This window comes from Protomyctophum bolini, assembly GCF_963924005.1.
Source record: "Protomyctophum bolini genome assembly, chromosome: 20".
Taxonomy (NCBI): domain Eukaryota; kingdom Metazoa; phylum Chordata; class Actinopteri; order Myctophiformes; family Myctophidae; genus Protomyctophum; species Protomyctophum bolini.
This window is the reverse complement of record NC_137881.1, coordinates 14,246,834-14,273,606: the sequence shown is the minus strand read 5'-3', so window position 1 is coordinate 14,273,606 and position 26,773 is coordinate 14,246,834. Positions and strand designations below refer to the sequence as shown.

Below are 26,773 nucleotides of genomic sequence, written 5' to 3'. Positions count from 1 at the left end.
TTTGCAACATCATCTAATAAATAATAAAATAGGTAAAATTACAATAGAAACAGTCCGTTAAGTAGTACTATAAAATACATATTAAAAATATATTAAGATACAATATCTACTTAAAATAACCCTCATTAAGAATACAAGGTGTTTATTCTTAATGGAGCTTGGATTCCGTTGCTAAAAATATTGACTTACATTTAAAGTTCTCTCTTTACATTCTTAAATGACACAAACATGACCTCCGGCTAGGCATGTAAGGATATATTGTATATCGATATATGGTGACAATGACAACTTAAATCTATTTAATAAAAACATGGCCACTTAAATGTATTTAATAAAAACATGGCCAGTTAAATCTATTTAATAAAAACATGGCCACTTACATCTATTTAATAAAAACATGGCCAGTTAAATCTATTTAATAAAAACATGGCCACTTACATCTATTTAATAAAACCATGGCCACATGTGTTGAAACATAGTGGTGGGGATGGACGAACACGGGGTGAAGGCGACGTGGTGACAGAGACGCACAAACAGTATTGTAAAAGAAAAATAATATTGGATTGGTGCAAGAGAAATACAATATATTTCGGTCATTTGGGGGGGAAATAAATTAGTGTTTAAGAAAATCGTGAAAAGTCTTATCGTGAACCTAATAATAGCGTGATTCAAATCGTATCGTGAAAAATATTATCATGAACCCAATATCGTGATTCAAATCGTATGGTGAGTTGAGTGAATCGTTACATGCCTAACTCCGGCCATGGAAAAATTATACCAGCAGTTATTTCCAGATAAAGCAGCTCCTTCAAGATTGTATCATGTCATTAAAATGCCAACGTGTCACTTTACTCTAAAGCTTAATGCATACGCATCGGATATCTTTTTTTGGCAAGTGATACCGTACGATAAGAGTACGGTATCACTTGCCTACTAAATAGGCTTGAGATTCTATGAAAAATAAAATTACAGCTCTCAGTTTAGAGTGACATTTGGCATCTTGTTTTATGTTGAACTGGTTTAACCCCTTGCCTCACTTTGCCTTTTGCTACATTGTTTTAAAGTAATCTTACATTATGTTCTGAAATATAGTGGTCGCTTTCCATAAAAATCAGCAGTTTTTCTTTTGGCAACAAAAGGAAATTGCCTAGTACATTCAAAAGGAAATTGCCTAGTACATTCATAAATATGCATTTGGTTCTGCATTTTGCTCTAAATGTTCCAACGGTTAACGTTCAGCGTTCCTCAAACCACCTCCATTTACTCTTCAAGCAGGGCCAGTTTCTTCAGGTCAGACTTCAACATTTCTTCATCCTCCTCCTCCTCCTCTTCTTCGTCTACCTCTATCTCGATACCGTCGATGGTTTTCTGAAGCTCCTCCTTGATGTGGTTCAGCTCCAGCAGCCCGTCCTGCAGGTCCTTGCACACCTCCCGGATCTTGGCGGCGAAGTCCGTCTTGGCGCCCTTCTTCAGCTCTATGGAGTCCTTGGCCAGGAAGAAGACGTCCAGGGCCAGGAAGAGTCCCGACATCACGCCCGTGGTGACGCTCATCACCTGTGCGGCTTTGGCCGCCCCGCCGGCCACGCTGAGGATCTGCACGGTGCTGATCAGACTCTCTGCGTTGATCAGCAGGGCTTTGCCCGCCCGCCCGCCTTCCTTCATCACGTGCTTGACGTTCTGGTTCAGGTGCTTCTTGTTGATGCTGTCCGCGTACGCCTCAAAGTCCCACTCTGCCAGCGCGTCCATGCCTGCCTGTTGGGTGGGTGGAGCGAGCAAAAGGGGTGAGACTCTATCCTTGGGGTCTTTTATCAGCAGAATGCAAATAGTTTTACTTAGTTATATGGCCCCAATGGAAACCTTTCATAGCAGCCCAGTTGACGGTAAAAACATACACTGAATGTGTCTTATGTAAGTATTAAACCATGTACCAGCATGGACAGCACCTGTGCAGTTAACTTCACACTGGCACATTGCCCTCACTGGTCAATGTTTTCCATTATTTGGCCGTATACGTATCAGCGTATTGTGGCGAAAAACAACTATAAACGTTAGATTAATAAAAGAACACAACAAACATTTCCCCCATGCACATCCCCCTCACCTGCAGAAACTCCAGGCACTCCTTGATGTCCTTGATCTCAGCCTGGTAGACCTGGATCATCTTCTCCACCTACAAGGTTCAAGGTTGTACTTTATTGTTACATCTTGTGTACAGGTTGTACTTTGTTACATCTTGTGTACAGGTACATGATAAGAGTAATTTTTTTTGGCTTCCTTCAGACAATACAGCAGCATATATAACATAACATTCAAAACAACAAAAATGCAGCAAACAAAGGAATAGAATAAAGAGTGCAAGAAAGAGCAATCATCAAAAATAGTAACATATATATATACATGTGCATATTTTCACCCCAGCCATAGCCTGTTCAAGCCAAAGCCGCACACACGGCCGGGCAAACGTTTCCGGAGCATCAAAAGCAGCACCACAAGACTCTTGAAGAGTTTCTATTTGTCAACAATTAGACTGCTGAACAAGAACCAAGTCTGGTGACATTGCACAGACTGAACAGACTGTTGTTTTAATAGAGACTCCTTTATATTATACACGTAGGCCATATAAACATTTAATACTTATTATTTATTTTATTGCATACATATTGTGTTAGAATTATGTAGATTAGGCACTTTGTTTTTCTCTCCATCTTTTAACTGCAATGATGAGCATGCACAACCAAAGATCTCATTCACGTTACTTGTAATGTGTTGTGACAATAAAGATTGAATGATTGATTGATTCCCACCTTCTTGCGGTCCGTCTTGGAGTGCACCGTGTCGGTGATGTTGGCCGAGGCCGAGGCGATGCCGCCGCCGGTCGCCACCGCGATGCCCACCGCCGTGACGATGAGCGACGTGCCCATTGTGAACGGCGCCAGGATGAGGCCCGTGATGGTGGTGATGGAGCCCGCCACGCTGGCCACACCACCACCCACGCTCGCCGTCACCGTCTTCTTGTGGAAGGTGTCGGCGGCGTCGGCCAGCGCCAGCAGCTCCAGGATGCACTTCTGCAGGGTGGCCCCGCGCCGGTTGAAGAGGCGCACGAAGAGGCGCGCCGCCATGAACACGCGGTCCGCCGCGTCCTCCACCACCCTGAGGGAGAGTAGCCTCGTCTTTAGCTTTTCCCCAAACTTATCTCATACTGTAGATACACGAGGACTTCATTAACTTATTTTTCATGAAATCCCACAGCGCCAAAAACTCATTTTACGCGTTGAGCTTTGTAATAATTCATAATCATCTCGTTCATATTTACCGTAAAGCTCCCAGTTGCTAGGCAACCCCCTGTGCCTAGCAACCCGCAGCGAGACGGCGGCCCGCTGCAAGGCCGCACACAATCCTGGGGCCGCTGATGTTTATAGCCGTAAATCTCGGAATTACGGCTCAGATTGAGCTGGATTGAACAACGCAACTCAATACAAAACCCCGGTTACTGCGCGGTTAAAATATGAATGCTTCTAAAGACTCTTTTGACCCACGGGGACAAACAAATAAATGAACCTGAACCTCTTAAAGGATAAGTCAATGAGTTATTATTGATCTTCTTCCTGGTCTGCTTGTTCACAGACTTGACTGTGGGAAGAAGCTTTGCTGACACAGCATCCGTCCTATGCAGTATGTCCTGGATGGTCACATCCACTGACACAGCATCCGTCCTATGCAGTATGTCCTGGATGGTCACATCCACTGACGTCGTCCAAAATATGCCGATAGGAAAACTATTGTTTTTACAGAACATAATGCAGAAAGAGATGCTATGGGCAATTTTGTAAATGTTCCATTTGTGAATTTGTTTTATAGTTATTTATAATTATAAAATTCCCAGTTAAAGTTACTGTTTGAGTGCACTTTTTTAAATATTGGACGATGGACATCTATCTTAAAATAAACTAAAAAAACATCGGCATCCCATCATGCACCTGTAACCCAACAAGCCTTGCACTGTGTCGATGCGCTTGTCACGTGATCGGCCGTAGCCAATTGGAAGAAGGAAACACAGGAGTCCAGTTCCTGTTTCTGGACCGTTTTAAGAAGCAGTTTTCTCTGAATCTAGGCGGCATACGCGATGATTGACCAGAGCGCGTTCTGGGATCATTTGTGTCGTTATGCTGTGTCGAGGTTACAACATTAATGCTTCTGAAGAGAGCTATTGAGAGCGAGGGGCGTGAAAGGCATGGGGAGCGCCGTCGCATGTGGAGATAGAATGCAAAGGGGAAGCCAGTGACATATGAGGACCAGAACACACAGTCTGGATGTAGAGAAAGCACAGTGGGGAACGGCAGTTTTTGCCTACGTCACGGTCTATGACTTTGCGATCTGAACTGGCACACATCTATGTACGTGCTTCCGCCTGTCTCAAATGTATATACATTGAAACATAAAATATCCTAATATGGTAAATGGTGCATTTATATAGCGCCTTTATCCAAGGTGCTTTACAAAGATTGTGCATTACATTCACCCATTAACACACAGATTGCGGCAGAAGCCATGCAAGGTACCAACCAGCACATCGGGAGCAATTTGGGGTCCAGTGTCTTGCCCAAGGACACAGGAGGAGCCGGGATTCGAACCGCCGACCCATGGATCATTGGACGACCTGCTCTACCTCTTGAGCCACAGTCGCCCCTAATATAATATTCTCCATTGTATTATATCTGTGTCAGTTGTTTGATTTGAAGGATCATTGCAAAACATACAGTATCTGTCTGGCTCTATTATCGCAGGAGTGTCAATTTAACATGCGTTATATTAATTTAAGCCTCAGGGTCGAGGATGAATTAAGTGTTTGTCTGCTTAGATTTGTAAGCCTGTACTTACTCCTCCGCCTCTTCATCCTTGTTGGTGTCATTCCACTCGTCCCAGCCTATGGGACAGTTAGGACAGCAACCAATTCAGTCTTCACAAAGGATTTACAAGAACAAAAGCAAAGCACCAACGATAATGGTACACATTCTTTCTACCGCCGGGCTTTATTCAAATAATTTGATGCCTGTCTGTGCTTTGAAAGTGAAAGTGCCTTTGAAATGATGCTTCTGAAGTTCAGCTACACCCTTGATAGACAAGGTACACGTGAATGTTTCGTGTACAGTACATACCCTCTACTGTTCCCCACCATGTCATCAGGCCATCTTCATCCTGTAAATGTAACACGAGTAAAGGCATAATATAATTTCATTATATAGTTGAATACACACACACACACACTTTACAAAAAAAGGAGGCAGTCTGTATGCTTTCCTGTACACAGGTTGACAACTTATGATTCATAATCAGTGTGTGTGTGTCCCAAAAGTAAGAAAGGAAATAGAGCATGCACCTACACTCTAGCCCAGGTGCTGGACAAAAGGCTGTACAAGAGGAAAAAATAGAGTCCGCAACACTAATATGAAAACTCAGCTCCACTGGTTTATTTGACTCAATGTTTCGATCCCTCAGGATCTTCTTCAGGAAGATCCTGTGATCAGTTTTGCGGACTCAATTTTTTTCCTCTTGTCCCAAAAGTAAGAACATGCCAGACTAGTATGCAACACCGCTATAGCCAATATAATTATTAAGTGGTGTTAGATGTATGTGTGCAAAGCCAAAATGTGCAATTTTAATAGCTGTGTCACATTGTGTACTTGCTATAATTTCAGCCTTGTGCAGCATGCCATGTTTTTTTTCTTTTATATATATATATTTATTTATTTTAATACATCACATACATGCATTGTATTTCAGTTAAGAAAATTCTGTGTAAGTGTTTCAGAATGATAAATGTTTCTCAAAATGGATATACTGTAACAGATTGAATCCACTTCATTGTAAAAACATGATTAATCCAATATAGTGTTATCTTACATCCATAGGGTCAGTGGTGGTTCCATCGCAGAGCACAGGCACATCAGCCAAGTCCACTGGCTCAACCTCCACGACCTCCTCCTAAAAAAACACAATTCAACTCAAACTGGATTGTTCACATTTTTTGGCGTACAAAGTGAGGTTTACAATATCATCATGACAATTACATCACATACTGTGTCGAAGACCATTAAACTAACTTGACAGTTGTCAACTGTTTTTACCCTATTATATATAATGTACATAATAATATATATATAATTTATTTAGTTTTAATGTTATTTTATGGTTCAATGTTTACTCTCAATACAATAGTTTGAAGACAAGCTTCTGCATACAAGGCTCTTTTATTTAGTCTTGGGTACAAAAGCCATTATGAGCCAAGACTGCCCTCTAGGGGTGGTTAGTAGGATAGCAGAGAATGGCATCTGCCTTTCTCATCCTGACTAGTTAGATGGATGCACATACAGTAGTAAACCACTGGCATTTACATAATATAAACTAAAACATACACAATTTATACACAACTGCAATGCCATCTGTACCCATCCGAGGCCAACTCTATCCACTTAAATCAATAGCAATCTTCTAGATAGACGTACAGTTTAGCTAGCTCATTCCAGTTCAGTGCAGTACCTGAGGTGTAAAAAAAACCCAAACAAAAACAGTCCATACCTGAATGATGGGCTGAATGTCTTCTGATTCTGTAACAGAGTTCTGAAAGGCACAAAGACAAGCATCACAGGACATCAAAAGAATCCAAGAAGCAGAGAGGAATTGTTTTCAGATACATTCAAACAGTACCTTGTTTCCAGAGCCAAAGAAAGCACCTGGGAGAATCCGTCTTATCCTGAATGTCTGGAAGATTAGGAGCACAAAGAAGTCATACAGTAGGAATTATTGACATATCTAGTGTCCATCACTGCGGTATTCTACATTAAAATACTTTTATCACAAGTCTATAAATTCAGGAAGTACTAAAAACACTACACAGGTTTACTGTAACGACGTCAGGGAGAAGATGCAAATAAACTGGTCAATATCTTTAACTACCAAAAGTATTAATACATGTGACCATTGTTTTTCAAATTAATATAATGTGGTTCAGTGAGTCTTAATTCATGTTTTTTACCATCGTTTGTTTGTTTGTGCCATTACATTAAAATAATTATCATTGTCCACATACCGGCGTCCTTTTCTTCTCTGCCAATTTTGGCTGGCTTTTCACCTCAGAGCTGCACGCCGTATCAGTGTACCAAACAGTCTGAGGAGGAAGTTGCAGAGTTAGTAGAGTTAAGTACAAACCATAATGGCTATACCAACTTCATCACCGTTTGGAAGCTTTATGAATCGTTAAGACAATACAGCATTATACTATGACTCACAGTTTTGGTTGTGATAAAATGATAATTTTACAGATTGGATGCTCTTTGTTTTTTAGTTACAGTTCAATAGTCTCTCTTTCAGGTTAATTTTACATTGTTGCATTGAAGACATTTACTACTCTCCAAGACAATGCTTCATGTCTTACATGTCTGTCGATGGTGCTTTCATCCAAACTTTCGGAACTGGAGGACTGGTCGCTGTGAATCGACTGTGCTTCAGACTGAAAAATCAATATATATCAACAACTATAAATCAATGCACTCCTGTATGAACATGGTGATAAATAAGCATAACGGTTAGAGGTTGAACATTTACCATCTACTGTACATGTGACAGAGAAAATGACACAGAGTGTCATCACTAGTCCAATAAATTAGCTGTACTTTTCCACTTGTTGATTTTCACCCCCGAAAAAAGATGGTTAATATTTAGCACTTGAAACATTGTGACAACACCAATAGTGTGTTACAGTACCATACTCAAAGTTATGGGGGTCCTTGAAATTAAAAGGTTTGAGAATTACTGAACGGATTATTTCCACCTAGTTATAATGATGAAAGCTGGGAGACTGTCCTAAGGTCAAAGCATTTAGATTTTAGAACTTGTGAGTGTAGAATAACCTATAGGATCTTGACACAACCCTTAGACATAATTTAACCACATGAATCTTGGCATCCCTATTCTGGGGCGAACATTCTGCGAAAATAGAAGACCTACAAGATCACAATACGCCACATTGTTATCCTGTGATCTTGTTGATTTTTCGCCAAAGCGATCTGATATAGGGGGGGGGGGGGGGGGGACCTAGCACAGAGCCCTGACGAGAGACCCCCGTCTACTAAATACTGTATGCATATATAGGGTTCAAGTGGTTAACATAAAAAATACTAGTAAGTTGATTTATACCTGTGCAGTAGACTTGAAGGGGTTTACTTTCTGTACAAAACCTTGGAACATCCCAGGGTTCTGAAAGACATTAAACCATGGCAGAGCAACTTTCAAAACCTTGAAACTATTCATCTTATTTCAAGATACAATGCCTGATTCATCAGAATCTACTGTTACATCAACACGCGTTAGCCTCCAGTACCTGTTTGGTCAACTGCTGATCCGCAGTGTCTGTGCCGCCCTTTGTCACCTGTGGGTGACAAAGAGAACAGGCATGTTTAATTGTATGGTTTTGTTGAGTTTCTTTCGGATTGTAACATGTTGTTCACATACTGTACTGTAGATAGAAGTGTATAGATGTGTACAGGAATAGTGACCTGCTTCTCTGTCAGGTTGTTATTGTCTGCCAAGCTTCCGGCACTGGATGAAAGGTCACTGTGAAGTGACCGAGTGTCCTGAAAAGACAAAAAGGTTAACAATGTTCAACCTGGCGTCCACGTCATTATGGTTGAATATCCACAAACATATATAGCCCTATATACAATAGGGCTGAAGTGGCCATGGCTTATTCATACTTTGTTGTACGACCATGTACACAACAGATCTATAATACAAAATATAATTTAAAATAACTTGCAACTTATCAAACTTGGGTCACATTTTTCTGTTGAAAATGAGTTACACTCGGCTAGCAACACGGCCAGAAGTATAAACTGATTTTTTTCCAACTTCCAAAAATGCTATATATCCAAACATTTCATGTAGTATGTTGATCTCTATACTGTACATGCAGAGGTACTTGAAATTAATATATAAATCACATCTAAGATGTGATTTTTAGTATCATTACAGCTATATTTCAACTGAAATAAATGAATACATTTTATTTTAAGAATGATTCCCCCTTATCATCATGCCAATAATCTCATCATCATGGCCGCTATACCTGCTGTGTCTTTGCAGATGATTTGAATGGGTTGACCTTCTGCACCATCCCCATGAACATCCCTGGGTTCTGCAGCAGAGACAATTATCAACCCCATCTCACAGAAATACGGCAAAATAGCACAGAATTGCAATTCCTTGCATACACGCCTAGAAAACCCCAAAATCGGCACATTTTACAAGTCGACTGTTTTGACCGCGACGGAGGCATGGCTATCACTAGTACGGAGGTGCTATTTCACAGTGGCTGTGTCGGGCTGGGTGAGTTCCGGTTTGACAATATTTACTATTCTGTCCATATCGGGTTACAACTCGGACGGGGCTGAGTCGGCTCTACCGAACTTGGCAACACTCGACACGGCAACTCCAGGCCCTAAAGGGCCGCTCGTGGCATCTCCCGTCGCTCAAGTTCAGTAGAGACGGCGCCCCTCAGTCATTGTCTATGGGGAGGATTTTACAGATTTTAGGGTTTTCTAAGCGTGTATGTAAGGAATTGCAATTTCGTGCTATTTCACCTTGTTTGGGTGAGACTGGGTAGGAATTATATACATTTGAGCCAGAGTGCAACAGTTTAACCCATTTTGAGCGGGAACCCCTTTTGGTGTTTTAAACATGTTATAATTTAGCTATTGAAAAATAGCAGATCTACAAGCTCATAGCGTGCCACTCGGTGGCACGCTATGAGCTTGTAGGTCTGCTATTTTTGAAAAATCGTGAAAATATTTATTTCAGAGAACTGGATTTTTTTTTAAACATTTTGAGGTCAGGCCTAAATGGGTCAAAGTCATCCCAACAGGATCAATGGATACCAGGTCACATCAACGGGTTTTACCTGCTTGCCCTCAGGCTGTTTGTCAGTAAGTTGCAGATCAGAGACATTGCTAGAATCCTCCTTTGGCACCTGCAGCCAAAGGTCAAGAAAACAGAGGCATACATAGGTCATCCATTTGGCTTCTTTGTGTGCACAGAAGATAATCCACAACACCAACGTGTCGTGCACTGTACAGTAGCTTTAACAAGCACCAGCTATGTTTATGGCTATGCTGGAAATGTTTGGACCGACAGACAAGACATCCGTGCTCCATTGCAAGCTTCTTTCATCTCCCTTTCATTTATCCAGGGATATTTAACTCAGTCCACAGTAATTTACAATAATTGCATTTACGGTTGCACCATTCCCTACTACAGTGAAGTGCACATTACTAAGCAAAATGTCCTATTTGTGATGTGATTGTGCACAGTGGAGGTAGCAATACTGTAGGTGAGGCAGGGATCAGCCATTGCTCCTATTTTGCCTTGTGTGGAAGGCTTATTTGAATGATTTCCTATTGTGAGGTACCTGGACTGACTTTTATGGTTGGTACTGTACCACATGCGCTATACAACTTTATTTTCCACACTAGGTGGAAGATTATCTTTGGCTCAGTCACATGACAGGAAAAACCACAACCACACACACAAAAAGGGGAATTGCACCAATAAAGGACATCCTAAAAAACACTTTTGGTTGTCAATTCATATATTTTACTTTTACTACCAATAATCGTGATTAATAATCCCGATTTCAGCCCTAAATTCACCTAAACTCAGGGGTTGTAATGCACCATCAACATCATCCTTATCAATCAGCAGTGGTGGATAGTTACTAAGTACATTTATTTACATTTTTTTTTTAAGTACAATCACAAGGTATTCGTTTACTTTACTGGAGTATTTCCAATCAATTTACTTCGACTCCACTACATCTCAGAGGCAAATGTTGCTTACCTGTGTGGACTCTGGAGAGTTCCTCTGTTCTAGTGACTCTGATGAAGAAGCTCTGCCGACTGCAGAAGAGACCTGACGACATGAACAGAGAAGCTCAGTAGTGCTGGGCAATATATCCCCATTACCGTATATTGATGCTGAGATATTAGGGCTGTGCTCAATTAATCGATACGGCAATAATCGCATCGTATTCCTTGCCGATAATCGCATCGAAGCAAAGGCTACCATATCGATACGGCAGGAAATGCTGTGTGTGACGCGAGTCGCAGTAAAAAGAAAATTGGCATTTATGAATAAATATGCATAATATATATGCAATATATATGCTTTTTTAGAGTGTCCGCCCTGAGACTGGGAGGTCGGGGTTCGATCCCCGGACGGGCCTCACGCTGAAACAGGAGATAGGCTCCTGCCCTATGGGCCTCATGGCTCGGCAAGGCTACTTACTTATATGCTTTTGCATAGGCATCTATCACATTATTTTTATTTATTTATTTCCTTGCTTTTAGTTTTTTGTTTACCGGTACATGCATGTTATCAACTAAGTTTCTAAAATTGATTTGGAAACATTACATTTTCAGACAATATATTGGTCAGAACAAGGGCAATCAGTCGTCTACGACTCTGCAAAACAAAATTTAGGAAGGACACGGTCTTTATGTTTTGGTCATTCAAAATCAACACGTATTCAGATATATAGGTATCGTGGCCTCTGTATCGTGATTCGTATCGTGAGGTTGTAGGCAATACCCAACCTTACGACTACGAGACATGAGTAATTATCGTCTGGGATTTTGCATATCGTGATATTATAATATTGCGCAAGTGTTGTATTTCCCTGGGTTAATAACTTGAGCCCTATTTTATACTTTCGAAAACGTCCTAAAACATCGTGAGCTTGCATATCAGCTATTTTTGCTATATTTCTTATACATCACCCAATCCTACTCAATGGTATCCATGATTATAACAAAAGATGTGTAGAGTTGGTCGTTACCTGTGATGTGGATTTGAATGGATTGACTTTCTGCATGACTCCTTTGAACATACCAGGGTTCTGTCATGAAAGAAAGACACATTCTAAATCAGCGGTTTTCAACCAGTGGTCCAGTGGACCAGTGGTAAATGGACCCGTATGGGTCAATTTGGTTTAATTTTACACTCTCAAGAGTTACATTATTGTTAACAAAACAAAACAGTGACATCTGCTGGCAATTCGCATTGACATTATGGGATTTGCAGGCTGTGGACATCACAAACAGCAGGAAAGTCAGAGCACTTGTTTGAGCCAGAAAACCACAGAGAAAATATACTGAATGTTATAAAAGTCCAGGTCTTTTGGGTGCAGTTGAGCCTTAAAAAAAACAACTAAAAGAAATTAAGAGAAATTACAAAAACTTTTTTTATGTCACAATCCCTTTAAGGATATGGACCAGAGCTATCCAACGACAACAAAATATTCTTCATTTTTGGGTCTGAGAGGCTAAATGATATCAAATGGTGGTCCATGGCTCAAATGCTGAATAAATAATGGGCTCTGAGAGTCCGATATGAAACGGGTTGAAAACCACTCCTGTACATTGATCGTCACACTAGGATTTTAGAGGACAGTACGGGACATGTTCAGTCGTCGTCGTACTACCGGCATCTATACGCCATTTGACATCTTACATCAATATTTCATAATGGTTTTATACTTTTATTCAATGTTATGCACCCATACCAAACTCTCATCAACTCAAACATTCCAGATGTTTGCTTTTCTTGAGCAATTATCAGAGCTAATAACCGGCCCACTATTCATTGGTCAACACTTTCCCCAAACGCATCAGACAGGGACGTCCACACATAGATATCAAAGGAGGCTTCAGACCCTGCCCCTTTACCCGTCTGTAAAACAACTGCCCTCTCCAGACCACAAATTAATATGGTGAAAGAAATGCAAATGCCTTCCTCTCCTTTCCATGCCATAACGGAAGGCAGCATTCAGGAGAATTGTTTTTTTCCGAAGTCTCCTGCACTTGAACGCAGCATTTTGCACTGAACTAATTTGTTTCGAAATCCATGACGTACACCACATCTCTAGTAGATAAAGGCTAAAGAGTGCAGGGATGCACCCCAAAAATAGCTGATCTACAAGCTCTCAGTCTCAACGCAGCGCGACGCGTTGTGAGCTTGTAGATCTGCTATTTTGGGCAAAAAGTGCCATCTTATGGGATTTCAGCCCCTGCCTCTCTAACACTCTCTGCCCTCAGAGAATACGGTAACACATCTGCAAGACTAATGACATTTGCAAGACTCACCTGTGTGGATTGTGGACGCCCTCCCTGTTCCAGGGACTCTGTCGAAGGAGCTTTACCAACTGTAGACGAGACCTGGATGGAGAATACACTTTCACTTTCAAAACAATTTCCTGAAAAACCTCCGTTTCTATGTCAGTGGTGCTCAACCTTTTTCAATTCTCTGAAAGAATAGAATTATATTCAAAGATTTGTGACACATTTTCACGATAAAAAAAAGAAGCAGATCTACAAGCTCATAGATCAGATCAGCTATTTTTCAATAGTTTAAAATAAGAATTTAATGCACAGAATATTAATACGAAGCAACTGAAAAATGTGTCAACTCCTACAATTCCAAGTGCTTGTCAGGGTTACGGATTTTTTTTTTTTTGTATTTTGGAATATCCATTTCTCAACAGAGCAACTATTAACGATAATATCTGGACTTACATCATGGAAAAGTAACGACACAAACGTCTACCAAAGTGTCCCTTTACTTTAAAGTGACATTTTACAGAATAACCCACAGGGGGTTAGAACAAACCCCCTGTGTTGTTTGATGTCTGTGTTTTTACCTGTGACGTTGTCTTGAATGGATTGACTTTCTGCATGGCTACTTTCAGCCTACCAGGGTTCTACACAATGTGGAAAAGAAACTATTAGATCAAGTCGTGAGGAAATCAGGAAATGTATACTCTTCACATGAAAACTGAAACCAAAGCTGAACGTTTTATTATGCATTTACATAAAAGTTAGTTTTTGAGTCCGAGAAAACTCACAGTAAAGCTCCTGGAATATATGATTGAAATGTGTCATTATCTTTATCCATTCACCTGTGTGGAATCTGCATTTCCCCTTTCCAGTGATGTCAGTGATTCAGACGAAGAAGCTTTACTGACCGTGGGAGAGACCTACAACCAACAAGAAGGTTCAATGGTGATGTTGGATTTTGTGATTTATACCAAAGCACTGACAAATAACAGACCACCTTAGGCAAATATCCCTCTATACCATTGTAATCAGCCAAGACATGTCAGTGACAAAAAAACAAACGAAAGAAAAACACACACAAAACAAACGAATGAATGAGGGCCAAGGAAGACTATGCTAAAGGAACATTTAATATTTTGGGTGATACATTGCATGTTATATTCATGATACAAGTGGGTTGGGGGTTCCAACATTATTTCTTTTTTTCATTAACAGTGAACCACTGCATGTTAATGGCAGGAATGGTTGGGCGAATTGCAGGGCTTCTATCTGAAGAGACGTTGAAGCTAATATCCCGTAGTCTGATTTATAGTCACGTAAACTATTGCTGTGCAATATGGGGCAACGCAGCTCAGACCGATATGAGAAGACTGCAGATCACACTAAACAAGGCAGCTAGAATGGTCTTAAGATGTGGCTATGAAATAGGCACAGGTGAACTGCATAACAGAATGGGATGGCCCACAGAACTTGAGTGCAATCTTGCATCGATTCCTAAAATAAAGACATCTAATAAACCAGTAAACATAAAATAATAAATTAACATTAGTTCGCGAGAAACATCAGGTCAACACAAGATCAAGACAAAGATAATTATGTTCTACCAAAAATAAAAAAACTAGTATGGGAAGCCGATCTTTTATTTTTAGGGCAGTTCAATTATGGAACTAGTCATTATAGCTGGGATTGCTTTTATTGATTCATTACCATTTTGTGATTTTAGTTTTAATTTATTTCTGGACTCTTGGAAGATTAGCCTAAAGGCTAAAAGAGATCCAAATTCAAATAAAATGGCGAAAAAAAAATAGTAAAACAAAATATATAGGGCACTAGGGGCTCCATCTTGTGCCACCCTTATCCCTCTTATCCCTAAACGTATTTGCCATGTTTTACTATTTTGAAAAACATTTAAAAATAGTTCAACTAGCCGATCTACATTGAGACATTGTGAGCTTGTAGATCGGCTATTTGAACTATTACTAAGGTTTTTTTTAATAGTAAAACATGGCAAATTTGTTTAGGGATAAGGGTTAAGGAGTGTCGCAAGATATAGCCCCAAGTCTTTAAGAAGGTAGGTGGCATCAAATGACATGCTGCGTAAGCAGGATGGGACAGTGTCAACATTCTGTGGACTTAATCCCCACATCATCTACAACAGGTGTAAACAAAAAAAACACGCTCTGCATGGATTTTCTTTTTTTCCTCTGCTACAGTACTTCCAGTGATCCAGTGATCAGGGTGTTGGCAACAGTAGTTGCCAAAATCATTGATATATGCTCATTGATGTGCACTAGTACATTCATTTATGTACTGGTATACTCTGTACAGTACTGTACAGACTGGTACATAAATTATTGCAAACAAAGTGGATTCTGTCAATCTGCAATATTACAAAGCCAGACAAGTTCGTTTTTTGATTTAATAAAAATGTCAACTTACTCCAAGTAATGTTTACACAGAACCAATTTTACTTCTGTATGTTCGTGTGATAAAAGAGTGACTTTGAGATACCGGTACGTTTCTCTGTGCAATGTAGGTCAGTGAGGAGACTATTTTGGATCAATTTCTCCAACCATTGACGATATCTTGCCAATATTTGGAGTTACATCATGGCAAAGTAATTACACAAACTTCTATATAGTGTCCTTTTGCTTTAAAGTGTAATTTTACAGAAGAACCCATAATAAAACCCCCTGTGTGTTGTTTGATGTACTGTAGTGTGTTTTGACCTGTGACGTTGACTTGAATGGATTGACTTTCTGCATGGCTGTTTTCAGTCTGCCAGGGTTCTACACAATGTGGAAAAGAAACGATTAGATCAAGTCGTGAGAAAATGTACACTCTTCACATGAAAACCGAAACCAAAGCTGATCTTCGATTATAAAAGTTACTGTTTTTGTCAGAGAAACCTGACAGTAAAGCTCTTGGAATATATGATTGAAATGTGTCATTATCTTTATCCATTCACCTGTGTGGAATCTGCATTTCCCCTTTCCAGTGATGTCAGTGATTCAGACGAAGAAGCTTTACTGACCGTGGGAGAGACCTACAACCAACAAGAAGCTTCAATGGTGATGTTGGATTTTGTGATTTAAAGTAAACCATAGCACCGGCTGGTTAAAAACTTTGAACTTGGTATCCCCATTTAGGGATACAACACTGTGGAGAATAGGCGTACAAATCATCCGCAATGTCTCCGGCTTAGGCAAGCATCCATACAAGTAGGGTGGGAAGGGATCTCTAGTGACTCCTATAACCTGGGGCGACGCCTGTGTTGAATGGTGAGGTAGGCACTACATTCTCTCAGGATCCCTAACAGTTAGCCGAGAACTGGAACCAAAACAATACTTCTTGCCCTGAAGTGGGAACCAAAGTGGGCGTGCCACTATTCAGGTTGGAAGATGTGATATAAACCATCATAAAAAATAAAGAACGGAACGAGTTCCAGAACCAAGTACTTTTGATGGAAAAGGGATCCCAGTGACCTCCTTCCTCACTGGCAGGTGAGCAAATAGAGGCCAGTAAGACTTCACAGAAATGTGTAGGGAATTGGGGGGAAAAAAATACAATTGAGTAATTGGCTCTTCTAAATTGAGAAGGAAAAGAAAACGCTTAGCATCTGATGGTTATTTTCTACTTGCTTTGCATATCCGACATCATATGATAGTTACCTGTGAGGTGGATTTGAATGGGTTGACCTTCTGCATGACCCCCATCACTCCTGTGCTCTAAATTGAAAAACATGCATATTTCATAGAGAACATAAAACGGACGTGATGTTTCATTGTGAAGTGATGTATCAATGTTGAGAACAAGATTTGTAAGACTTTACTTTTAGATCAGCTAAAATTAGCTTTGAAGAATGGTGAGGATGAATTAAAGTAACTTACAGAACCCTTTATCACATGATTATAGATGAAGACACTTAACTTCAGTATTAAAAGGTTTAGTATAGTATGTCGGAAGCCTTGGGAATGAATGGTTCCCGAGCCATGTGACCCATAGGGCAGGACTCAGGAGGATCTCCTGTTTCTGTGGCATGAGGTGGCTTTATGTCAAACTATACTTCCCCCAGACAAGTACACCCATAGACATATAAACGTAGACGCCTCTTCCGGCTCTGGGGCGCGTGTCACAATGGAAGGCACAATTTTCCCAAGATTCCTTGCAAAGCATTTGCCTTCAATACGTGCGTAACAGAAGTCCCGGAAAAGATGCGCTGTGATTGGCCAGTAGTCACTTGAGTGACAGCGAGAGACATGGAGGAGTTGCATGAGTGACGTCACTTGGGCAGCAACGCAGCGTGCCTTCAGCAAATGCCTTCAGCACTTCTAAATAAGAAAGCTGCGGAGAACTGTTGCTTTGTTGCTTTCTTTAATGTTTTCTGTTAGTAATCCCCCTGGCTCTGATGTTGAATTGTTGTATTAATAACTTTGTTGTTTGTGTTGTATTGTATGTCATGACTGTTATAAAGATTTGTTTAAAAAAAAGCCTTCAGCACTGCACTTCCACTTGACTTCCTGCCTTCATTGGGAGACACGTCGCTCCAATGAACTGCAGCGGCCAGTGAGGCATCTATTTTTTATAATATCTAGTACACCCCCTGGACATGACACTAGTATGTGGGAGAATCCAGACATCGATGCCAAGTGCTGAGCAAGAAGGCATCGAGTCACGTTTTCTTTTTTTAATGGTCTTTGGTATGACCCGGCCGGGGGATTGAAACCCAACCTCCCAATCTCAGGGCGGACACTCTAACCAACACAAGGCTATTTGTATAGGCTTTTAGTATACCTCCGATGTATTTGCACAAATTATTTAAGTGTGTGTGTGTGTGTGTGTGTGTGTGTGTGTGTGTGTGTGTGTGTGTGTGTGTGTGTGTTGTGTACTGTATGCTCTCACCTTGTTCTTCTTTAGAACAGGCTCACTCTTTACATCACTGTTGTTCTCCTGCAAGAAAAAATTACACTTATTGGTATACTGGGTTATTGTTTTGCGTGTCCCGTCTCTCCATTTCTACCAGTGTTGCTGGAGAAATAAGCAACTACTAGTATATGAAGACGGGCACAAAATAAGCGCCTAGGCCACCTAAGCATTGGATATTTGAAAACACGTTGTGAGCTTGTAGACAAATATATAAATTTGGGGGTGACATAAAATGTCCTACTCTCACCTATCATTCCCTGAAGAAGACCTCCTAGGTCGAAAAGTTGGATAATAATAAATATACAGCATCGTGGCTACGTGTGTGCAGCCTTTTTCAAATTTTTACTTATTTACTGCCTTAGGCCAGCACCTTACCAACACTGGTGTGCGCCCTTTCCTGTTTTGTCTACCTACTCTCACCTATGGTCATGAAGTGTGGGTCATGACCGAAAGAATAAGGTCGCGAATACAATCAGCCTAAATTTGATTTATTCGACGGGTGGCTGGCGATAGGGTGAGAATTTCAGTCACAATTTCAGTCACTCGGAGTAGAGTTGCTGCTTCTTCGCCTGGAAAGGAGCCAGCTTAGGTGGTTCGGGCATCTGGTTAGGATGCCTCTCGAGTGTCTCCCTAGGGAGGTCCTCGAGGCACGTCCCACTGGGAGGAGACCCCGGGGCAGACCAAGGCGCAGTTAGAGGAAACACATTGACTCAATGGCCTTGGAACGTCTCAGGATCCCCCAGGAGGAGAGGGAACTTAAGTTTAGAGCTCTCTGGTGGAGCTGTTGCCCCCGTGACCCGACTACGGATAAGTGGTTGAAGATGGATCGACTCGTATAGTATTATTAAGCGGACATGGCAACACTGATGAACTCTCTACCTACCGAAGTGGAAAAAGCAGCACTCCACAATAAAAGGAAAGCGAGACTGGCTCTGGCTCATGTACACGTTCTTATTTATTGAGAACACTTGACATGTTTCGGCCTCAGCCTTCCTCATCAAAGCATATTTTAAAAGTCATCTCTACCTGTGAGCTAGTGTCCATCTCTCTCTCACTCAGACTGTGTGCAATAGGGTTGTCCAGCTCCTGGTGACAAAAATAACCATGACATCTCTCATATGTTAGAGCAAAAAAACACAAACACAACCATCACCACATCACTCGAGCATTATTGTTTGACACTATGGTCTCAGAGGCACTTGCCCGTCGGGCAAGTAAAGTACAGGTCATGTTCTACTTGCCCAAAGCCAAGGCCATGCCTACTTGGCCAAAAAGTAAATCGTCCATTATAAAATGATAGGTACATTTTTAATTACCGTTCAATTTAACACTTACACCAAATAGCCTACCTACATAAAGTTTATGACAATCGGTTCACACTCGTTAATTATTTTATATTTTTAATTGTAGCAACAGTGAAAACATTATAGGTAAACAGTGCTCTTATTTTACATTCCACAGACCAGAAGATGTGTGTTGCATTTACTGTATACTATATGCAGTTGCGTCCCCTCTCAAACAAGCACTTGCCCCGTCAGGCAACCTGAAAGCAAACTCTACCTGCCCGAAAGTTTTATTTACCCGCCTGAGGCAGGTGGGCAACCCTTAGTGTCAATGCCTATATATACACACACAGTATGTTTATGTATGTATGCATTGCATTGCGTAAATAAATAAAGATGTCAATCTCGTGCGTTATAGTTTAATACGGCATAGGCTACATTCATATTGTGAATGCAAAACTGAGGTTTAATGAAGAGCTAATTCAGGTTTATGTGTTGTTATTATGAGACACCTAATGCTGCTTGACCAGAACCAACATTTGTATGAAATAATTACTTTGAAACTTGAGAAATGTATCCAAGACTTTCAACATCCCTCAATGATGATTCCACTGTTTATGTTACATAATTGGTGACACATGACATGTTGCCACATGGCCCATTAGCAGCCCTCTCTTGCAATAAAGCACCTGTATTCATTTGACACACACACACACACACACACACACACACACACACACACATACCTCCCTGCTGGGTCGAGAGGGGACAGCTGGGGTCGTTGCTCCTGTTCTGCCTTTATCCCTACGAAACATGTTCGTTTCCTACAGACACACACAGAGAGAGAGAGAGAGAGAGAGAGAGAGAGAGAGAGAGAGAGAGAGAGAGAGAGAGAGAGACTTTTACCTTTAACACGAATATCCACAAAACTTTTATCCGACCTAGAACCACCATGGACTAATATAATACCCAATATGTAGCAGCAGTCAGCTTATTGTCAACAACACAATGCGTTCAATTGTTTTACAAAATGCCTTGTGACCGTCTGGCTGCTATCACCACCAGCTGGCTGACCAGTGACTGTGCCGAAAATAGCCGACATACAAGCGCACAACGGGGTCGCGACTGACCGCTTTGTGAGCTTGTAGATCAGCTATGGTCTGCGCCATAAGCCTGCCTGCTACGTACGTGGTGCGCTCTTTTGTGACACATACTGTACAGTGTACACTACAGGAAAGAATGCTTCACACGCAAACGAACGCCACCAGGCCACCACGCCAACAACACAATAGTATGACTCGTAATATGGGAAACCTACCTCGGTGTACTGTAGAATACAAAATAAAAAACTGGCTAAAACCGACACAAAAATAAACTTTTAAAGAGAGCACGGTCACGGAGGAGAAGGTCTCCGTCTGAGTCACTTCACTTGGCTGCGAGTAGCGAGGAAAGTCAAACAGGTTTTACCAGAAGACAACAAACGCCACAAAACTGGGCCGCCGCGGTTCGGTTACTTGAGTTATAGTTTGCTCTCTGTCTTCCGTCTACTCTACTCTGATTTCATGGACTGCAGGTTTCTGTTTGGCTAAATGCTACAACAATAACGCCAGGGGCAGGCATTCAGCGCCGCGGCTGTTTAAACTTTTCTGTCAGGAGAAAAGTTTGTCCTTCCATTCAGAGCACCGCCCCCAACGTATAGATTCTTTCCGTACACCTGTATCTGGGCGTGGTCGAGTATCCCTATGATGTAATGACCTTCAAATACATAGCCAATACAAAACACACAGAATATGGTGCATTTGAATTTGTTTTACATTTTATTATTCTATACGCTAAATTCACTATACACAAACAAAGATTCTCAATTATTTACCAAACTTTACCCACTTCATTTTGGAATTTAAAATGCTCCCTAGCGACCTACCTAGGTCACGTGTCGTGCACACATCCGCCTGGGTGACGGCAGACTGCTGGGCGAGTGCTGGTGCTTTGGCATGGGCGGTCAGTATCAATTATGTAGTATTAATTATGTACTGGCCATATATGGAGTGTGTCTTGAGTGTACAGGGTTTGATGACATATGGAATGTCAGAACAGGTCAACTCCATATGGAGATTTATGGGTGGCAGCGGGGGAAGTGTCTTGAGTGTACAGCCAGGGTTTGATGAGGTCTGGCCATATAGAGCATGTCTTGAGTGTACAAAAATGGTAAATGGTAGCACCTTTATCCAAGGTGCTTTTACATAGATTGTGCATTACATTTACCCATTGACACACACATTCATACACCAATGGCGGCGGAAACCATGTGCAAGGCACCAACCAGCACATTGGGAGCAGTTCAGTGTCTTGCTCAAGGAACCCGGGTTCCAACTGGCAACCTTGCGGTTACCATCCGGCCACTCTACCCCTGATCCACCGCCGCCCCGTACAGGGTTTGGTGAGGTCAGATCAACATAATTATGGAATGTTAGAACAGGTCAGCTCCATACAGCAGGGATACTCAAATAGATTTACCTGTGGGCCACATTACAAAAATGGCAAGGGGCCAGGGGCCAGTAGATAAAATTACGACATTAATGATACTTGATAACTTCTCTCTTTCAATTGCTTTATTTTCGCAAAATGTATCAAAGTACAATGTGCATGCACACAATATGTAAATAAATAAATGTGTTACATTTTCTTGCATAAACACAAAGAGCTGTTTCCATAACTGCACAAATTATTGCACATAACATGAGTAGCTGTTATAATAACATAATAACATAACATGAGTAGCTCTTTGCCTGCCTGCCTGCCTGCCTGTCTGTCTGTCTGTCCATGAGTATAGTTATTTGTCTGTCTGTCAATGAGTAGCTGTCTTCAGTGCCGGTTCTAGGCCTTTTGAGGCCCTAGGCAACATATTATATAGAGCCCAAAATGTTTATAAACAAATCACAAATGTTTATAAACAAATCACAAATGTTTATAAACAAATCACAAATGTTTATAAACAAATACCAAAATGTTTATAAACAAATCCCAAATCCCTTGGTCCTACCCCCCCGACCATGAGACCTACTACAGGTAAACTGGTAGTGGTCCTACCCCCCCCATGAGACTTACAAATCCCAAATGTTTATAAACAAATCCCAAATGTTTGTAAACAAATCCCAAATGTTTATAAACAAATCCCAAATGTTTATAAACAAATCCCAAAATGTTTATAAACAAATCACAAATGTTTATAAACAAATCACAAATGTTTATAAACAAATACCAAAATGTTTATAAACAAATCCCAAATCCCTTGGTCCTACCCCCCCGACCATGAGACTTACTACAGGTCAACTGGTAGTGGTCCTACCCCCCCCCCCCCCCATGAGACTTACAAATCCCAAATGTTTATAAACAAATCCCAAATGTTTGTAAACAAATCACAAATGTTTATAAACAAATACCATAATGTTTATAAACAAATCCCAAATCCCTTGGTCCTACCCCCCCGACCATGTCTTACTGTCTGCCTGTCTATGAGTAGCTGTCTGTCTGCCTGCCTGCCTGTCCAATTGTCCATGAGTAGCTGTCTGTCTGCCTGTCTGAGTAGCTGTCTGCCTGCCTGCCTAATTGTCCATGAGTAGCTGTCTGTCTGCCTGTCTATGAGTAGCTGTCTGCCTGCCTGCCTAATTGTCCATGAGTAGCTGTCTGTCTGCCTGTCTATGAGTAGCTGTCTGCCTTCCTGCCTGTCCAATTGTCCATGAGTAGCTGTCTGTCTGTCTATGAGTAGCTGTCTGCCTTCCTGCCTGTCCAATTGTCCATGAGTAGCTGTCTGCCTGCCTGTCCAATTGTCCATGAGTAGCTGTCTGCCTGTCTATGAGTAGCTGTCAGACTGCCTGCCTGTCCAATTCTCCATGAGTAGCTGTCTGCATGCCTGCCTGTCCCACTTCCAAGTCAGTCTCTCTTCTCTTGCCAACATACTAGGCTGTTTGTAGGGATGTTAATAGTATGTGTCACTTAAAAGCATTTGTGTCACTGTTAAGTTGCTTAAAGTGGTCAGGAGGTGCACGTACATTCCAGTAAATTCAACGGGTGCTCGAACAAAAGAAATAAACTGCAAGAGGAAGTCTGCACATGGTTTTAAAACTTTGTGCAGACTTCCTCCTTTTGCTTCTCATTCATCACCTGTATCCAAGTTCTCTATTGTAGATCATACATATTACATATTTCAGCTCCGCGTGAGTTCAGTGACATGTCACGTTACAATGTATTAAAGTAAGATAAATGCCAGTATCCATCATTTGCATCCAAACAGGAGCAAAATCCACCAAATAGATTCAGAATTATATTTATTCATAAAGTCATCCCCAGCACAGTGATAGGTATGGCAGTTCACATTAAAACAAGCATAAATATGAGTTATATTTTCAATGCTGACAGACAAACACAGAATTTTGGTACTTGATATGTAACACAAAACAGTTAATTGTGCAAAAGGCCTTATCATGTGCAAAAAGCGTTAAGATATAATAATTAACCTATAATGTTCAGTAATATACACAGAATAGCCTCAACATGTTGGTACAAAAAAGAATGTTCTGGAAAGAAAACAACCCCATTCCTAACTTGAATCAAAGTTTACATGGCATGTGTAGAGTTGATTTACAAAGTGTCATTTAAATTGCATTGTAATGGTACCAAGAAAAAAATAATTAAAAGCCCCCCCCCCCCCCCAATAACAGCAACGTTTATTGTCTAGCAAATAAATACTTCCAAGCTGGAAGCTACATCTATTTGACGAGTCTGCCAACTCTTCCATCAGTGCAATAAGGAATATACTCTACTGTATGACAAAAGAGAAAGCACACATTCAAAGTCTCTTCAGCACACATGTGCACACAGCACAAATTGCTACTCTTTATATGAACATACATTCACAACAAAGTAGCCTACAGGTTGTGTCAGATTACTCATTATTATTAGTAGTAAAAAATTACCCTCATATGTTTTGGTCACCCATATCAACAGTTTAACATCTGATAATTCCCAACAAACAGTTAGAATAATAACTACCCTTTGAACAGCAAAACAAAACACAAAAACAGTAGTTCCCGATTTAACCAGTAGAGGGGGGCAGTGACAGACATTTAAAACACCTTGTCCACAGAGGCTCTATAGTTGCCATTGTTATCCTGCAGTTCCTCCCGGATGGCGTTGAGCTCCACCAACCCATTGTTGAGTATGTTAGCGATATCCTTTATCTGAGACACCACCTCCTTCTTACAGCCCTTTAGCCCCCCCTTTAGCTCCTTAGCGTCCTTGAGGAAGTACCGGTCCATGCCCTTGAAAAGTCCCATGACCGAGGCTAGGGAGTCGTCCGTGATGTCCGATGCCCGCCTCACGGGCCCGTCGACCAGGCTGATCATTTGCACGGCCCTGCGGATCTCCCAGTCCTCGGAGTAATGCTGATTGCCGGCCCTCAGGAAGGAGTGGCCCCGCAGCCGGTAGAGGCCCTCGTTGACAAAGCGCAGGATCTTCACGAGGTCCAGCAGGTGGTTCTCGTAGTCCAGCAGTACCGTCTCCACCTATAGGAAGGAAAGAAGCAGAGATACAATGGACCCAAGTTTAATAGCTGAAAAGTGCACGATATGGCCCCATTTCCTGAAAAGAGGATATCGTATCTTGTCAAGAGGATATCAATAACCTGGGGGAAAATGATAAAAATCACTTTTGCAGTTTAGGTGTGTTTTTTTTTTTTTTTTTTTCAGGGAGATGTACAAGGTTAGTTTTACATCATTATTGTTATTGGTGACATTCCCCGTTTTTCTTTTTTTTTTGTGCAACCCTTCCCCTTTTGGGCAGAGTGACCAAGAGTGGTCACGCTTGCCCAGCCTACCCTCCCGTTCACTCTCCCACCCTCCCATGGGTCGTAGGGGAGGCAAAACATAAGAATTTAAATAAATTTAAATACAACAAAATAAGTTTAAAAAAAAATAGTAAAGTAAGTATTTCTCGATTGAGCCTCTAATTGTGAATTTTAATTTTTCAAGGTTTAGGAAAAACATCACGTCTACCAGCCAGGTGGATATAGGTGGGGGGGAAGGGGATTTCCAGAATCCTCCTTCGTGCCAAAAGGGACATGAATGCGATTACATCTGCATGGGTGGATTGAAGGATTAATGTGTCATTGGGGACCCCAAAGATGGCTATGCGAGGGCATGGTTGGATATCCATTGCCAGGACATCTGATAGGGTTTTAAAAAAAGAGACCCAAAATATATATAGTTTGGGGCAAAAAAAAGAACATGACGAAGATCAGCAGGGGCGTGGTTACATCGGTCACATCGGTTGTTCACATTAGGATATATCTCTGCTAGTCGGGCTTTGGAGTAATGGGTCCTGTGGAGGACCTGTGGAGGACCCAACAGCTTAGGTGTTTTAATGATTTAAAAGCAGAAAATCTCTAGCATCCAGGTTCATGCCCCATCAAGCGTGGGGTCACTTTGTATGTGCATTCTTCTTTCACTGTCAACAAAGCCCAACAGCCAATGAGCAAGTCTGATTTCACAGTTTCACAGATACATTAAGATGCAGGGTAAAAAACACGATTCAAGTTCAAACCTTTTTGCGGTCCTGCATGTTGTTAAGGTTGTCTGAAATGGTGGCAGAGGCCGAGGCGATCCCACCGGCCGTGGCCACGCCCACCCCGATGGCGGTCACGATGAGCGAGACGCCAAAGGTGACGGGAGCCAGGGCGAGGCCGGCGATGGCCGTCACGCCGCCCACGGCCGTGGTCGTGCCGCCGGTGATGCTGGCCATCTTGGCCCTCTTGTGGAAGGTGCTGATGTCCTCCGCGATGGCATGGAGCGTGATGATGTACTGCCAGAGGACCTCGGCGTGTTCGGTGAACACCTTGTTGAAAACCTGCAGGCCGCGGTTAACCTTGTCGGCCAGCGCTTGGAAAGCCCTGAGAAGGGTAATAGATAAGATACCTTTATTACCCCACGGGTGGCGGCACAGCAGTTAACAACTTACATGTAAATGTACTGTAGTATAGTAGAAACAAGGCAAAGAAAGACAAGATACGTCAAGAAACAATAATAGAGGGTATGCACATGCATAAAGTGAATGGCAAAGGCCAGAAAGTAGTTTTTGCGCATAACTTCCAGGTTTTTGATGATGATGTCACGCGCATACCCTCTACAATAATAATACAAATTATATAAATACTACAAAGCAAACATGGGTAAACAAATAAGTTGTCTATATACAGTCAATCAGTGCGATATTGATAATGACGACAATGTACAGTATAAGGCAAAAGGCTGATAGGTTGGTAGATAAACCATATATCTGATTCTGATCTATTCTGATCATCTATTTTTCAGTACAGTATATCAGTGGTTCTTAGTGGTGTGCAGGATC

At 41.4% G+C, this 26,773-nt stretch overlaps 2 protein-coding genes across 8 annotated transcripts in view; both read right to left on the bottom strand.

Annotated features, from left to right (window-relative positions):
* On the bottom strand, positions 1 to 21,010 carry LOC308335561 (uncharacterized protein). Its single transcript, XM_080792624.1, has 27 exons — positions 20,688 to 21,010; positions 20,116 to 20,193; positions 19,113 to 19,172; positions 18,063 to 18,110; positions 16,832 to 16,888; positions 16,129 to 16,206; positions 15,890 to 15,949; positions 14,003 to 14,080; positions 13,745 to 13,804; positions 13,191 to 13,262; positions 11,885 to 11,944; positions 10,888 to 10,959; positions 9,953 to 10,021; positions 9,122 to 9,190; positions 8,553 to 8,630; positions 8,378 to 8,425; positions 8,194 to 8,253; positions 7,433 to 7,507; positions 7,088 to 7,165; positions 6,706 to 6,759; positions 6,577 to 6,618; positions 5,902 to 5,982; positions 5,157 to 5,196; positions 4,879 to 4,924; positions 2,805 to 3,150; positions 2,102 to 2,170; positions 1 to 1,752 (listed from the first exon to the last, which is right to left on the bottom strand). The coding sequence occupies exons 2-27, from the start codon at positions 20,182 to 20,184 to the stop codon at positions 1,261 to 1,263; spliced, it is 2,361 nt and encodes a 786-aa protein (XP_080648750.1). The 5' UTR covers positions 20,185 to 20,193; positions 20,688 to 21,010; the 3' UTR covers positions 1 to 1,260.
* A 3,075-nt stretch (positions 21,011 to 24,085) lies between these two features.
* The window catches only part of LOC308335560 (uncharacterized protein), a 31,294-nt gene continuing 28,606 nt past the window's right edge, over positions 24,086 to 26,773 (bottom strand). For all 7 annotated transcript variants that reach the window (XM_080792617.1, XM_080792620.1, XM_080792621.1 and 4 more), the window contains 2 exons: positions 25,970 to 26,315; positions 24,086 to 24,933 (listed from right to left, as the gene is read on the bottom strand). In XM_080792617.1, coding sequence (XP_080648743.1) covers positions 24,496 to 24,933; positions 25,970 to 26,315 — 784 coding nt within the window. In that variant the 3' untranslated portion in view covers positions 24,086 to 24,495. The remainder of the gene's footprint in view (positions 24,934 to 25,969; positions 26,316 to 26,773) is intronic.

Coding starts and splice junctions, on each gene's coding strand:
- LOC308335561 (XM_080792624.1), bottom strand. CDS start 20,184: ATGTTTCGTAGGGATAAAGGCAGAACAGGAGCAACGACCCCAGCTGTC. Junction 6,619..6,705: donor TCTTTGGCTCTGGAAACAAG/GTACTGTTTGAA, acceptor TGTGCCTTTCAG/AACTCTGTTACAGAATCAGA. Junction 4,925..5,156: donor ATGGTGGGGAACAGTAGAGG/GTATGTACTGTA, acceptor ACTGTCCCATAG/GCTGGGACGAGTGGAATGAC.